General features: G+C 37.0%; 1 protein-coding gene and 1 pseudogene across 1 annotated transcript; one reads left to right on the top strand and one right to left on the bottom strand.

Moving 5' to 3' along the window:
- Positions 1-6,233: 6,233 nt before the first annotated feature.
- Positions 6,234-10,488, top strand: LOC121240596 (protein TOC75-3, chloroplastic-like). The gene is made up of 7 exons (XM_041138074.1): positions 6,234-7,487; positions 7,782-8,003; positions 8,121-8,228; positions 8,336-8,527; positions 8,660-8,908; positions 9,506-9,760; positions 10,077-10,488. The coding sequence occupies exons 1-7, from the start codon at positions 6,348-6,350 to the stop codon at positions 10,314-10,316; spliced, it is 2,406 nt and encodes an 801-aa protein (XP_040994008.1). The 5' UTR covers positions 6,234-6,347; the 3' UTR covers positions 10,317-10,488.
- Positions 10,489-11,411: 923 nt separating this feature from the next.
- Positions 11,412-16,110, bottom strand: LOC121240768 (annotated as a pseudogene).
- Positions 16,111-16,230: the final 120 nt, after the last annotated feature.

The following is a 16,230-nucleotide window of genomic DNA, read 5'->3' on the forward strand; positions in this document are numbered from 1 at the left end:
CTCCCCTATGGACCGTCCGCACACCCTGGCTCTCTTTGTCACATCACGGGTAACGTCCGTGCATGAGACTTCGTAACGAGTGATGTCCAGTTCCGCGCCCAGCGCGTACATGGCCAAGCATCCTCTAACCTCGCCAGCCAAAAGGTCACGGAATCGGTACGAGAGCGTTACCGTCTCGTCCGTTCCCGTCGTCGCCCTGCGACAACTCAGAGGACGTCATGTCAGTCTGTTACGCTCCCGAGTGACCAGAGGAGCTCTACCGAGATAATGCCCCATCTCGGCTTGGGGTCGTGATACACACGCACCCACGCCATTAATAACAATAGTCTCAATGTCAACAGACAACGTGACATCACAGCACAATTTATTATAAACGATAAATATGCATTGCAACAGTTTATTGGAAATTTAAATATTTCATATTCAATAAAATAAACCTCCACTTTACAATTATACAGTTTCACAAATACACGCAAAATCCCATCCTCCAATCCGGCCCAAGGCCCAAATCCAACAACTCCAATTTAACAAACCCAACATTTCAACGGCTCAAGGCCCAATTTTCAACAAAAACCAACAGTTCAATAATTTACAAATGAACAACAATTATGATGTTAATTTAAATCACTTGATTTACGATGGAAAATTACATACACACGATGATGGGTATTTCTGAAAGATCACTCAAGGGTGTTGCTCAAGGCGGCGGCTCAACGGAACAGTGCCCAAAATTGGGTTTTATCACACGGCAACAACAACCCAACCGATCAATCAATTTCTCCCAATTAAAACAAAACCAAGCACAACAAAAATCAAAGCTCTCGGATTCAATCACTCAAAACTCACAAATTTCAGAATTTGAAGCTCTCGGCAAAACCACACAACACTCGGGTTCAACCCAAAAATTCACAGATCAAAACTCCACTTAAGAGGGACAAGATTGAGTAACTCCCAAAAATTATTTGTAGAAGCCGTGGCCTATTTATAGGCCAAGCACGGCGGTGGCAGGTGCCCGTGTGTCACACGGGTAGAAGAAGAGAAAACGGCATCAAGCCGTGGAGGAGTGAGATGTCTTCGCGCGGACTTGTGGTGCGGCGGTAAGGACAGCACATTCGGAGCCTAAGCACAACGCCACCGAGATGCTTACGGAAGAATGAGGTGGTGGCGTGGGGAACGGCAGCTCGACAGCAAGCTTCAGAGTCACTACCGAAAGACATGGAGAGGAAAAAGCAAGGTGGAGGTGGCGGCTTGCGGCTGACTTGCGGAAGGAAGTCCCAAAATGGAGTCGGTAGCAGCTGCGTGGAAGAGTAAGTTGCAGGAAGAAGAAACTTGCAGAAGAAAGGAGAAGAAATAAGAAGAAAGAAGAAGGAAGTCGTGCGGCGCATGAAGGAAACGATGGAGCCCTAATGCCATCCTCCAAAACGACGCCATTTCTGAAAGTGAGGGCTGAGTCTCACAGGCCGCACGGCTGGGCCGCGCTTCGCACACGGTCTGGGCCCTTGCTAGGCTGGGCTGGAACCGGCTCACCAAACTCACACACCCACGACCTACAGTAAAAAATACACATACACACACAGCCCACAATGAATAATACTACAATAAAATTACACAAAAATTACTAACACATATATAAAATAATAAATAAAGAAATTAAAATCCCAACATACCAAAAATAATTAACAATAAAATAATACACTTTAAAAATAATGAAATAACCCAATAATATAATTTAAATAAATAATTTAAAACCCCATAAAAATAGGGATCTCACAATTTCTCAACCAACAAGACCAACCAAATCATCCTTCCATTTGCTAGAGCCTAGAACTAATGTGATTGTAATTGGGATGCTAATACATAATCTTCAGATTCAACAAATATCCATTTTTGACAATTCAATACACCGATATACACTCATATTCATATTTGCTCTTTCAAAACCAACGCAAACATATAATGTTCAAGGTTGTCATCCATTAATGACCAATCCTTCATGTAAATAATTATAATCACAAATGTCATAGTAACAAAGGAAAGATAGATAACTTGCAAAACTATCAAGTTTCCAATGAACTATAATTGTTAAGGTAGCTGCTGCATATCCAAAGAGCTCCTTATCTATCTATAATTGCTAAGATGGTTGCTGCATATCCAAGTTTCCATGCCAATCAAAGCTAAACACAAGTCTCATGGTAGCCAGGGTTCAAGGTTTTGCACTCATTTTGTGATATGTTGCTAATTTTGTTGTGATAGAGAAGTAATGTGCCTCACCTAATTTTGCAATCGGGGTATAAGACTTGTGCTCGAGAAGTAATGCGCCTCACCTAACCTTTGTTGGATTACCTCCCTCGGTTGTGATGATGACGAAGCCTCGTGGTGACACAAGAAATTTGGTATACTCCTTCATGACATGGTAATCTGGACTACCAATAAGTTGTTGCAACCGATTTTGCAGCTATTGGAGGGTGCCAAATTTCTAGCATGTTACCACTAGGTTCTTGAGCCGCCTACAAAATACCCTAAACTTTGTTATTACATGTCTAACATTTGTACCAATTGTTGTTTGTGTATACTTTTTTAGAAATGGATTCACAAGACCTTGGATATATGTACTTCACCGATCTCCTAAGCCAAGATCCTCAACTCGACCCCACTTACGGTGGTCAAAGTGGACAGTCTCCTATGACTGTTGATGACTCTCCACCCCTACCTCATAACGATCCTCTCGGCATAATGAAAGCAGCTAGGGGTGCGAACTTCACCTCCGAAAAAGACAAGTTACTTGTCTCCGCATGACTTAATTGTAGCATTGATGCCGTTCAAGAAATAGACTAAAAACACTCCCAATTTTGGAAAATTTTTTTTTGAATACTTCCAGTAGTTTAAACAAACCACAAATGACCGGAATATAAAGTCCTTAATACATTAGTGATCCTCCATTCAAAAGGCGACGAACAAATTTTATGAGAAACTAGTACAGGTTGAAAGGTTGAATCAAAATGGTATGACCGAGCAAGATAATGTAGAATATTGATACTTTTACGTGTTTTACACAATAATTAATTTTTATCTCTATTGGTTTAATTGTCTTTTTTTGTTTACATGCAAGTTTGACAAAGCCAAGATCATGTACCAATCACTAGAGAAATGCTCATTCCAGTTCGAGCATTGTTGGCACCTGTTGAAGTTCCAACCTAAATGCATTCAGCGTTGCACAAATGAGGGTAAAAAACGAAGGTTAACGTTGTCCCCGTGCCCGATCCTGACTTGATGTTTGGGAGCTCCAATAGATTATGTTTTTGATCTTGAGGTGGAGAGTGTTGTAGACAAGGAGATTCAGTATTTGAAGCGGCCAATGGGAAGGAAAGCTGAGAAAGAAAAATGAAAGGCCGAAGGCAGGCCAACAGAGGAGATTGTTGTACTCAGCAAGTTGAAGTATACGCTTCTGGAGGAGTTACATGCTCAGGAGAAAAAAAAATTTCGCCTTAAGGTAGAGAAGATGGAATATGATCGAGAAAAAAAGGGAAATAAAATCCGTGAAAAGGACGAGAGACTGAGGTTGGAGGCAGAAAAACTAAAGTTCGCCAATAAAGAAGCGGATGAGCGCATTATGATTATCGACATGAGTACCTTGCCTGGACTATAGCGGGTATATTTCTAGCAATGACAGAGGAAAATCGTGGCGAGACTCAATGCTATAGAAGATTTGTTATGATTTGGTTTTTTTAAAAATTTTATTTCTTTATTTTCTGTTTCATACAATTTTGTATGGATGAGTGTACTATTTGCAATTTCTACCAAAGTTGGATGTTATTGATACTGAGACAGTTTATTTATTTTTGGATGCGGTTAAACATTTATACTAGAATGTTAAAGATGTAGTCATTGGATTGTGTGCATAGATATTTTGAAAATAGGAAATTGGCCGTTACAATTACAGAAACTATTACAGATTACCCCCTGATATTACATATCATAATTTCCATCTTCTGTTGATGACACATGTCTAGGGAATGGAAATTTGATAAACTGAAATATAGTCACTACTAACATGAAGAAAATACAAATATTATGCTGCTAGTCTACTGTTGGAAATATAATTGCCATTGATGTTCAATTAGATTTGCTTGGAGCTGATAATGTGCTAAGTTATCTCTAATTTGATGATGACGATATATGAAGTCCATAAGCTTGGTTGTACGATTGAGCGCGAAAGTTTCGAGACTTCATCATCAAGTTGATCATACTCAATGTTCGAAACCAGATTATCATCATGCTCATCTTTGATAATCATCTTATGTAGAATAACACATGCTTTCATTATATTTGTAAGATTTTTTATCTTGACCATTCGTGAATATCCATGAATGATAGCAAATCGTTGTTGAAGGACCCCAAATGCACGCTCTACATCCTTTCATGTTGATTCTTGTGCTACTGCAAAATGTTTCTTCTTATTCACTTGTGAAGATGGAATTGTCTTCATAAAAGTTGACCACTTTGCATAAATGCCATTGGCAAGGTAGTACTCCATTGTGTACTCATTGCCATTGACTGAGTAATTTACTGGAGGAGCACTGCCTTGTACCAGTTCCGTGAAAATAAAAAATATCTCTAGCACATTGATATCGTTATGTGAACTAGACAAACCAAAAAATGCATGTCATATCCAAAGATCATACGAAGCAACCGCTTCTAAAATAATTGTTGGTTCACGACAGTGGCTAGAGTACATACATTTCCACGTAGTGGGACAATTTTTTTTACTTATAATGCATGCAATCAATGCTTCCGAGCATCCCGGAGAATCCACGTTGTTCACCAACTGCGAGCAATCGAGCAATATCATTAGTATTTGGAGACTGCAAATATTCATTAGAAAAAACAATAACGATTGTCTTCACGAATTTTTTTAGGCTCTCCATTGCGGTGCTTTCTCCAATTCGTATGTATTCATTCATAAAATCAACAGTTATTCCATATGCAAACATTTTAATGGCAACAGTTATCTTTTGTATAAAAGATAAATAAAGTCTTCTGGTATTATCTATTTTTTAGATGAAGTAGGGCTCGTAAGCCTCAACCTCATTAAGAATATGAAGAAATAGTGGACGACTCATACGTAATCTTTTTTGAAAGAGATTTGAGGGATATATCGGTAGTTCTGCAAAATAGTTGCGAAATAGCTATTCATGCACTTGAATATGATCACGCCAAATATAATTACGACGTTGGCGATTGCGACCACATCAGGATGTTGATCTGTCATTGTCATTAAGAACAACCTCCAACGCATCTTCAGAGGATAAGTGAAGCATCAACTTGTAGAAGAACGAACGAGCCATTTGATGAAGTGGTAGGAGATAAAGTCAAAAATTGAAAATTTGTAAGATGAAATATGAGTTAGGTTCAAGAGAATGTGATTGTAACCAAATGCATATTTATTTAAACAAAAAAAGTTACCGTTACAATAGGACAAAAAAATGTTACCGTTAGAGAGAAGACAAAAAATATTACCATTGTAGAGAAGACAAAAAAAATTACTATTAAAGATAAGATAAAAAATGATACCGTTAGAGAAATTGAAAGGAATGTTACCGTTGCATGAAGTAGAAAAAATGTTACTGTTGGCAGAATGCTAAAAAGAATTAACCATTGGATGAAGTGCAAAAGTTGTTAATGTTACATTTCAAAAATAAAATATTACCATTGTATATGCAGATAAAAATATATTAAAAAATATCATCGTGTTGGAAATCACACATATTTAAAAAAAGAATTATTATTCGTAACACTGTAATAATTTAAAAAATATTATTGTATCATAGTAAAATTGTATATAGTGTTTACAAAATGTAGTAGAATGTGATTTTTGAAAAGAATAGGAAAAAGACAAAAAAAAATGTAATAGTTAAGAATGGAAATAAAAGTGAAAAAAAAATCAATAAAGAATGAATAGGAAAAAATTATTTTAATAGGATAGAAAAAAGATAGGGAATTAGATGTAGGAAGTTTTTTGAAAATAGATAAAATTTGAAATAAAATTTAGAAAATGATGTATTTTAATTAAAATTTAGAAAATTTTAAAGAAAATGAGATGAAAATACTCTTATAAAAAATTTAATTCATTTCAAATCAACCCAAGTTCAAACGGGTCTTTTTAAGTATGTTTGGGAGGGGTGGGCTGGGACAAGCATAGGAGATGTCGCCCATATGAGATGCAAACAGACCCGCTTCACTTCATAAACCCAACCTTTACATTTTTCTGACACTCCCCTAAACAAAAACCCTCTTCTCTCGCTTCCCTCCTCTTCCCCCTTATCCCCAAAACCAAACCCCATTCCGAGATGCAGTCTTTGGCCGCCCCAACCCACCTCCATTCCACCCCTCTCCCTTCCCGCCGCAAGCTTCTCTCTCCTACCCCTAGACGCTCCCTTCAATGCCACTCTCTCCTTTCCTCCTCCTGCTCCTCCTCCTCCTCCTCCTCCACTCCTAAACCTGAACCGCTCAAATCCACTTTCGTACCCCTCTTCAAAACCATCGCCGCCTCCTCCGCCGCTGCCCTCCTCCTCCATGTTCGCTCTCTATCCCTTGATTTCGGCTCCGGGGGCGGTTCTGATAGCGGTGGATTCGGTGGAGGCGGAGGCGGAGACGGTCACGGTGGCGATGGCGGAAGTTTCTGGAGAAAATTGTTTGCCCCTGCCGTTGCCAATGCCGACGAGCCTCAGAGCCAGGAGTGGGACTCCCATGGCCTACCTGCTAACATCGTTGTCCAGCTCAACAAGCTCAGCAGCTTTAAGAAGTACAAGCTCTCCGAGATCCTCTTCTTTGATCGGAGGCGCTGGACCACCGTCGGCACTGAAGACTCCTTCTTCGAGATGGTCTCCTTGAGGCCCGGCGGCATCTACAACAAGGCTCAGCTCCAGAAAGAGCTCGAGACCCTGGCAACTTGCGGGATGTTCGAGAAGGTCGACATGGAGGGGAAGACTAATCCCGACGGCACCATTGGTCTTACCATATCGTTCACGGAGAGCACGTGGCAGTCCGCCGATAGGTTCAGGTGTATCAATGTCGGGTTAATGCCGCAGTCGAAACCGATAGAGATGGACGCTGATATGACTGATAAGGAAAAGATGGAGTACTACAGGAGCCTGGAGAAGGACTACAAGAGAAGGATCGAGAGGGCGAAGCCGTGTCTGTTGCCAATCCCGGTGCACAGAGAGATTCTGCAAATGCTCACGGACCAGGGTAAGGTGAGCGCGAGGCTTTTGCAAAGGATTCGGGACCGAGTCCAGAAGTGGTACTTCGACGAAGGGTATGCTTGCGCGCAAGTGGTGAATTTCGGGAATCTGAATACCAAGGAGGTGGTTTGTGAGGTGGTGGAAGGAGATATTACCGAGACGAATATCCAGTTCCTTGATAAGCTTGGCAATGTTGTTGAGGGGAACACACAGGTTGCCGTGGTGATAAGGGAAATGCCCAGACAGGTACTAAAGTTCCTGCTTATCTTTCCTTTGTTATCTTTTTAATTGTTCTGGTTAAGATTTTAGATTGTTTCTTGGTTGTTTTTGAATTATCCACATCTCCAGTACACAGGCTTTTTAATTGCTGATTGATTTGTCAGAGTGTATGTTTTTTTCAAACTTTAGAGGAGCCATTGCCTTTTTAAAATTCTAAGCTTTTTTTCAATTGGTGATTGTTAAGCTACACTAGTTAATGTTTTGAATGGATAATTGATTGGTTGCTGATTTTCTTGCTGAATGTTTAAATTTGGCCCACAGCTTCGACCAGGCAATGTTTTTAACATAGAGGCAGGGAAGCAAGCTCTGAGGAACATAAACGCCCTTGGTTTGTTTTCCAACATTGAGGTGAACCCCCGACCTGATGAGAAAAAGGAGGGAGGGATTATTGTTGAAATAAAGCTTAAGGAACTAGATCAGAAGACGGCTGAAGTTGCTACAGAATGGAGTATTGTTCCCGGACGTGGGGGACGCCCCACTTTGGTATACTTGTCTAACTAGATCTCTGCCCCGTCAACGAACTATCAAATTTTCGGATTTCAGTTTTGAAAGTCTAATCGCATTTTGTCTCATCTTACCGTGTGTATGTTCCATGTTTAGGCCTCACTGCAGCCTGGTGGGACTGTTACTTTTGAACACCGGAATATCAACGGGTTAAATAGATCCATTAATGGTTCTGTGACCACCAGCAATTTCTTGAATCCTCAAGTAAGCTTATCTTGATATGCAGATAATGTTTTATTTATTCTAGGAATTCCATGTCATTTACGCAAGAACTTGTATCTTAAGATTCTCATAATATGTTCATCCCTCAGGATGATCTTGCCTTCAAACTCGAGTATGTGCATCCGTATTTGGATGGCGTGTTTGATCCACTCAACCGTACTTTGCGAGTGAGTTGCTTCAATAGCAGGAAACTGAGTCCGGTCTTCACTGGTGGGCCAGGGGTGGATGAAGTCCCCCCTATATGGGTTGATCGAGCGGGTGTTAAGGCAAATATTACAGAGGTAGTCCAAAATGCTTCTTTTTTCTTTTCTTTTCTTCTTTTTTTTTTTTTTTTTTTTTTTTTCTTGTGAGAAATTTTTAGTGAACTTTATAGTGGTGAGTCTAATGTATGTTGATCATTATATGGCTAGCAGAATTTCACCCGTCAGAGCAAATTTACTTATGGACTTGTAATGGAAGAGATAACAACACGTAATGAAAGCAGTACTATCTGTCCAAATGGTCAAAGAGTGTTGCCAAATGGAGGAATTAGTGCAGATGGACCTCCAACAACCCTCAGCGGTACTGGCATTGATCAAATGGCATTTTTACAGGCAAATATTACGCGTGATAACACCAAGTTCTTAAATGGAGCTATAGTTGGTTCAAGGAATGTATTTCAGGTGAACTAATCTGGCTTCTATTTTGGGTTTGAAAATTGTAAGGGAACAGAGAAAATAAAAGATCTTTATGACTGAGGCCATATAGTCTTCTTATTTTCAGTCAATTTGTTCACGGGAACTTACTTTTTATCTTATAATAATAGTTTCTGGTTAGGTGAGAGGACCTGTGTCCTTGGTTTCAGCTACTTTGGCAAACACAGTTATTCTGACTGTTTTAGATGTTGAACAGTATGAAGTAGAAGATTTCTCAATGTACACAAGGATAGATGCTAATCCCAGGGGTTGGCTCAAGTGGTAAGGGTCTTGGTCTTGGTGGTATGCTCCCTCCAGGTCTAAGGTTCAAATCCTCTTGGGTGCAATTAAGTTCTAGGAGCCATCAGACTAGGAGAATTTCCCCTTGAATTGCCCAATGTGCACTTATGGGAAACTCCTTGCGGTGGGTTTGTGGACTTCCGAGATTAATCGGGACTTTGTTCTTGGACACCCAGTGCCAATCACAAAAGAAAAGAAAAGAATAGATGCTGTCATCCAGTTTGACAAATTTTCAACTGGACATGTTTTCATATCTAATGTGCATATTGTATATATGAACTGCAGGTGGACCAAGGCCTTGGCATTGGCAGCAAGTTTCCATTCTTTAACCGCCACCAGCTTACATTGACCCGATTTTTCCAGCTGAGGGAAGTGGAGGAAGGTGCTGGCCAACCACCACCACCTGTGCTTGTTCTTCATGGCCACTATGGTGGCTGCGTGGGGGACCTTCCAAGTTATGATGCTTTTACCCTTGGAGGTCCCTATTCAGTTAGGGGTTACAACATGGGTGAGATAGGCGCAGCCAGAAACATCCTTGAGGTAGAAGTTCTAGGAAACAAGTATTTGATTAACAGTCCTTTAGGCTGATCACTCTACTACCATTCAATATTTTATCATTACTTCTCACCTACTTTTTACTACTATTCACTATTCAATATTTTCTTATTACTTTTTCACCACTGTTCACAGATCATCTGAGATCAACTCACTACCAACGTAGCTTAGTCATCATATATGCATTACAAGAGCTTACTATCAATTTCTCTATGGATGCAAAATACGATTACGCTTATGATATTTATACTGTTAAGTGGATCAACAAATATCTGATTCCTCTTCCTGGTGTTGCTTTCAGCTGGCAGCTGAGATACGCATTCCTGTAAAAGGTACGCACGTGTATGCATTTGCAGAACATGGGAATGATCTAGGAACTTCAAAGGATGTCAAGGGGAACCCAACAGAGGTCTACAGAAGACTGGGTCATGGTTCTTCATATGGTGTTGGTGCCAAGCTAGGTCTAGTTAGAGCCGAGTATGCTGTTGATCATAACTCCGGTACTGGTGCATTCTTCTTCCGTTTTGGAGAGAGGTTCTAAGATGTGTAATTGGATTTATATAGATATTTTTTTTCCAAATAACGTTCTAGTCATTAGCTTTTGGGATAAACTATTGGAGTTGTTTGTTATCTCGGAAAGGCATTTTAAGATGCTTGAAACTAAATACATGATTCAATTAGAGTGGAAAATAAGTTTGTTTTGTTTTCTTAAATTTTATTCTTTGTGACCTATGTTTACATGTCTGCGTCTAAAGAGCCAATAGTTGTGAGGCATGCTAGATGTTCTAGATGGATAAATTGTGCCTCTTTATCTTTTTTAAAGGTGGTGCATCCTGGGTTTGGTTGGTGGGTGGGGAAGCTTTTTGGTTGTTTACCCTTTGCCTTACACGCTGAAATCGCACCTTAATTACTGTTAAGTCCTTTGATGAGATTATCCTCTTTTTTTTCTTTTGTATTCTAGTTTTGCTTGAAAGCAAGGGAAAGCTTCTAGAGAGCAAGGAAATAGGAATTCGTATTTCCTTTAGAGCCCTAGGTTGTCATCTACGTGGGGATTTGCATTATTTTTTAATTGAACTCTAAAAGTCCAGAATGAGATAGAGAGATGCATGCAGTGAAACTCCATAACATATGTTGAACATTTATGCTCTTTTGGCTTCATAGATAAGGTGAGATGGTTTCATATGAAATTAAAAGTTGAATAAAATATTATTTTTTAATATTATTATTGTTTTAGGATTTAAAAATATTGAATTGAAACTTGAAAAAGTTAAATAGTTTATTATATTTTGTGTAAGAATTTGAGAAAGTTGTAATGATGAAATGAGATGAATTGAGATGGTTTCTCAATCAAAATGGGGCCTTAACATTGTTTGGAAATTCACTCGGGCAACCATAAATATAGTGTTGTCTACTTTATGCATATCTCTCTCTCTCTCTCTCTCTAAATCCTAAAGTTTTGTAAAAATTTCTATAAAATCTCTATCCATCCGCCTAGTACCTGGATGTGTAGCTTGAACTTTCTCTTATGCATTATCAATGTCTACATTTTTTTTAAGTTCTACATTGATCCGAAATATTAAAAAATATTCATGGCATTTTTTGGTGTTTGGCAAGACTAGCTTCTATGTCATCAGCTTTACTGCAGAGCTGGCATTCCCCCTCTTATAAACCCACCCAATTATTTTTTCAATTGAGCAAGAGCAGCTTCTATTTCATCAATATTCTCCTCAATGCAGCTTCCCTTGCCAGCTTTATTTTCACTACCACTTCCCGTTCTATCTAATCCCAGATGTTCTAAAAGAACTGCCTGTCTGAGGTCCATTACTGTAATATGATTCAGCGTCTTGATCAGTTATGTTGAGTTCTTTCAAGAAGAAATTCCACAAATTCTTCTCCAATTTCCTGCCAAGTGCAAATTTACAAAATATAAATCAGGTTTCCTCTGTTGGCCCTTTCCCTACATATTACATAAAATTTTCATGAGTAGATCACATTTGAAATACATGAAAAATGATTTATTCGCATAAATCTTCACAAATAGATTGCATTTGAAAAGGGTTTCTTCTCTATAATGTGTTGTAGTTTAGCTTACTGCCAATTCTTCCCACAGGCTCTTTGGCCTTACTTGTAAAGCAGCACTCGCTTCCCAATTCTGAAATTCTCCTTGAAGATCTCTAAAGAAGTCCCCTATACAATCAAATCCAGAACAAAATCACTACAATGAAGCAAATTTGCAACATTAAGGGGAACATATCTACCTAGTGTTATTTGAACGACATCCCTCACAAAATTACCTACCGAATAAAGGGCTCAATTATAAGAACGAACAAAACCAGCCTAACCCCGACGGTTCATCGGAGTAACCATTTTTTTTTTAACTAAAATAAAACAAGTAAATAAATAAATAAGAGTTTCTCCAGATGACATAAGAAAAAGTTTGGATGCATGCAAGGAGCCAGGGGCAACAAGGAAATTAAAGGTACTGGGAACATGACCACTAGAATCTACCACATAGGAAGAAGTATCTGCTCTGCAGATGATATAGGCAGGACCTTTGGTCTAAAGATCTGTTAGCATATTTCATCAGATAGATCTCCCCAGGGCTATCTGGAACCCTTTAAAGGGCAATTAGCATTGAAGTAGACATCCTTCATGATGTTCTAGTCGGTGTAAATGAGAGAAAAGGCTTCCATGTGCTTACAGGCTTGATAAGGTTATAACAGATTGGTTATATTTCAATAGAATATACCAGTAAAACAATCGGAATTAGAATAGCAGTTGATATATACTTTACCACCAGGTAATGCAAAGTATGAAGGATGTAAGATCGAAGAGTATCAAACAAACTCAACCTAGCAGAATATTATATGAAGTGGTGTGCCTGCTCCTAGGCAGTTTGTATCAAGATACTTTACAAGTATCGTGATAAACTGCCACAAGAACCAACATATTTTCAAGCACTTCTCCTTCCTTTAAAGCATCCAAATACACAATAATAAGAAATGACAAGGTTGTGCTGATCATATCAAGAATGTCAGTCAAAATTATGTGAAGCAAGCTGATATTGCATTCGCAGTGAGGAGTGGTAATTGCTTAGGGCTTGTTTGGATAGAGAAACGATTTTATCTCATCTCATCATTACAATTTTTTCAAATTCCCACACAAAATATAATAAACAATTCAACTTTTTCAAATCTCAAATATTAAAAAATAATATTCTAACAATATTTTATTTAACTCATCTAAAACCATCTCATCTCACTATCCAAACGAGTCCCAAGTCTATAAGAATAAACAAGAATAATAATATATAGGCGGGTGCCTTCCAAGCTTTTTTTTTTTTTTTTTTTTTTTTTGTTCTAATAAGTAATACAAACTGAGGTAGCTTAAAATTAGTAAGAATGCAATGCAGATTTTTGAGCACCACATAAAAGAACATGGAAACTTTATTAAATGGATATTCTCGAGAATCCATAAAAGAAAATGGAAATTTAGACAAGCTCTTTTCTAACAGTCTGTAGCTGGTTTCTACATAGAAGGACACTACCAATGGCTATAAGTTCCTAGAGACAAATAGAATACATCATTTCAGCACTTACAATACATACAAGTAGACTGATGAATAATTACACACCCCAATTTTGTGAAGTTGCTAGTCAGCCCCTGAGTGAATGTATATGGTGTGAGGTAAACAAACAAAAGATAAGTTGATCAAACTCCACATTTCCATATCTGACATAAAAAACTTGTCATCAAAAACAAAAATGCAAAACCATACATTTTTATGGAGTTCCATCAATACCCGGCATATCTAAAGAATTTGCAAAGCTCTTCTATGATATTTTCCACGGTCTGGCAAATCAGATTTTGTGATTGTGTTTGAGAAAGGTTTGGTGGGTTTTGCTGTCTTTTTTTCTTCTATGAGTGGATTGCACTAGTTTGAGAGATTTTCATGACTAGTGCAGTCACCAATAAAGAGTTGATTTAGCTGTTGGAAACTGCAATTGGTTCTAATCTCGATGCAACACATATTGAAAATGCGCCATAGGTGTGCACTTGGTTTTCTCTTATTTACTGAGAGATTCTTAATACCGTCTCGTTTGTTTTCATAACTTTTCTCAACTCATCTCATCTAATCATTATAACTTTTTCAAATTCTCACACAAAATAAAATAAACAATTCAACTTTTTCAAATCCGAAAACAAAGATAATATTAAAAAAATATATTCTAATGATATTTTATTCAACTTTTAACTTTAATTTCATCTCATTTGCAAAAATAAAAGATGTTTTTTGTGTCACTTAATTGTTTATGACCAAACTCCTCGAGGAGTAAACTGCCACTTCCATTAATTTCACATTAGTCTTTTCTTTTTCATAAAACATGTCACACTTGCACTTCAATTATATAAAGCAAACATTGAAATAAAAAATGTTATATGACACTAAAAAAATTAAATTCTTCGAAAATCAATTAATTCAATACAAAAACAGTTAAAGATAAAGCCCTATTCTTTGCCCATGTATAAAACTCAAAATAAGCCCAAAAGGAAATTACACTCTTGAGTTATATGCACGAAAAGTCTCAACTAAACTATAAACGAAAAAAACACAAACATCTATACGGGACTTAGGGCTTACTTTAGAAATTTGCCTCCTTATTCACATCGGGATGATATTTGAGAGCAAGTTTACAATAAACCCTTTTGATTTCATCCAGAGTTGCAGAGGGAGACACCCCCAAAACCTCATAAGGAGACTCTCTGCGACTCAAATAGTAAAAGAATGTCAAGTTTTATATAATTGAGTTTATTTTTAATTAAATTATATAATTATGTTAGTTGGTTGAATTTATTTTTTTCTGAATTATACAAGAATGTCATATTTTGAGATTTTTAATCCAAACTCAACAAGAATGTCATATTTTAAGATTTTTAATCCAAACTCAAGTAGTAAAAAGAAAAAAATTGAATAATAAAATAGTAATAAATGAGGTGTAAGGGTATCATTACTCTAAATATATTATTTTCTTATAAGGTATAAATATATTATTTATTATATACTTACATCACTCTTAAAAAAATTAAAACACAAATATTTCTGTGTTAATTAATATGACAAATTTGACCCAATTATTCATAGAATGAAACCCACTTGTTCCTATAATAAGATAAGAGAAATGTTATTCATCATTTTAAATTTTATCATTTTTATTAGGATTGAAAATACAAACATGTAAATCAGCCCAAACAGGATCGGATCTGGATATTCGGTCTAGTGCCGGTTTCATTTTTTCAACTCTGGTTCCAAACCGATCCGGTTCTGGATTTGGTTTTTTGGTTTTTTTTACACCAAACTGGTTCATATATATTATTTTTATTATATATAAATTATTTTTTATATGATTTATTTATATTATATGCTAAATTTTTAATTAATATAATATGAAATTTTAAAATCTTAAAATTCTTGTATAATAATCTAATAACATAAAATTGATATAACATTATAACAAAAAATTAAAATTAATCTTATAAATCTTATTATAACATTTGATATAATATATACATTTAATTTTATAACATAAAATTAATATAACATAAAATATTTTAATTTTAATTTTAAGTAACCATCATATTATCACTACCATATATGATAATATGATTCTTATAAATAATCTGCATATACTATAATAGTTTTACTATAATTCTTATTTGTTGTTGCATATCATTTTTATATTTAGATAATTTTTTTTAATTTATCAATTTTTTTGTTCTAAGCTCAACTTCCTAAGCGCTCGACCTTACTAGTTCATAAAACAAAATAGGTAAAATCGGACCAAAACTAATAAAACTAGAAGTACCGGTTTTGAGGGTGAATTAGTCTGGTATCGGTTCTTCAATTTTTAAAATCAGTATATATCAGTTCAGTTCTAAAATATGCCTAAAACAAGACCGATTACACGCCTAATTTTTATTTACATTTGTCATGTGATATATTTTAATTGATTATCTTTTAAGTAGTTGATGCGTGAGAAAATTTAAATTGTGTTATATCAACACGTGTGATTAAGATAATAAAATTTAAAATAGAGAGTAGCATTATTTCATAAATAAAAAAGCTATCTGCAAGCACGTGGGTCATCGTGGGAGAGTCAATGCCCACGTAAAAAATGAAACGATGCCGTTTCAGTCAAATGGAAAACGATCCGTTTCGTCCCCATCCTTCGTCTTCCCACGAGCACTCCTTCCCTTTGATCCAAATTCCCTTCTTTACAAAATCCATGAATCAAATGTAAATACGTGACCGCATTCGGCTTCATCCCCCTCGACATCATTCCATCAAGCAAAGCTTGGCCTCCGACGACTTCTTTAGCTTACACAAGCTCTGAATACTTATGTTATAGGTACCAGTACAAGGGTGCACCCCATGTTCCTGCATCAACTTCATAACT

Source organism: Juglans microcarpa x Juglans regia, chromosome 7S (assembly GCF_004785595.1).
Source record: "Juglans microcarpa x Juglans regia isolate MS1-56 chromosome 7S, Jm3101_v1.0, whole genome shotgun sequence".
Classification (NCBI taxonomy): domain Eukaryota; kingdom Viridiplantae; phylum Streptophyta; class Magnoliopsida; order Fagales; family Juglandaceae; genus Juglans; species Juglans microcarpa x Juglans regia.

Coding starts and splice junctions, on each gene's coding strand:
- LOC121240596 (XM_041138074.1), top strand. CDS start 6,348: ATGCAGTCTTTGGCCGCCCCAACCCACCTCCATTCCACCCCTCTCCCT. Junction 7,488..7,781: donor TAAGGGAAATGCCCAGACAG/GTACTAAAGTTC, acceptor TTTGGCCCACAG/CTTCGACCAGGCAATGTTTT. Junction 8,909..9,505: donor GTTCAAGGAATGTATTTCAG/GTGAACTAATCT, acceptor TATGAACTGCAG/GTGGACCAAGGCCTTGGCAT.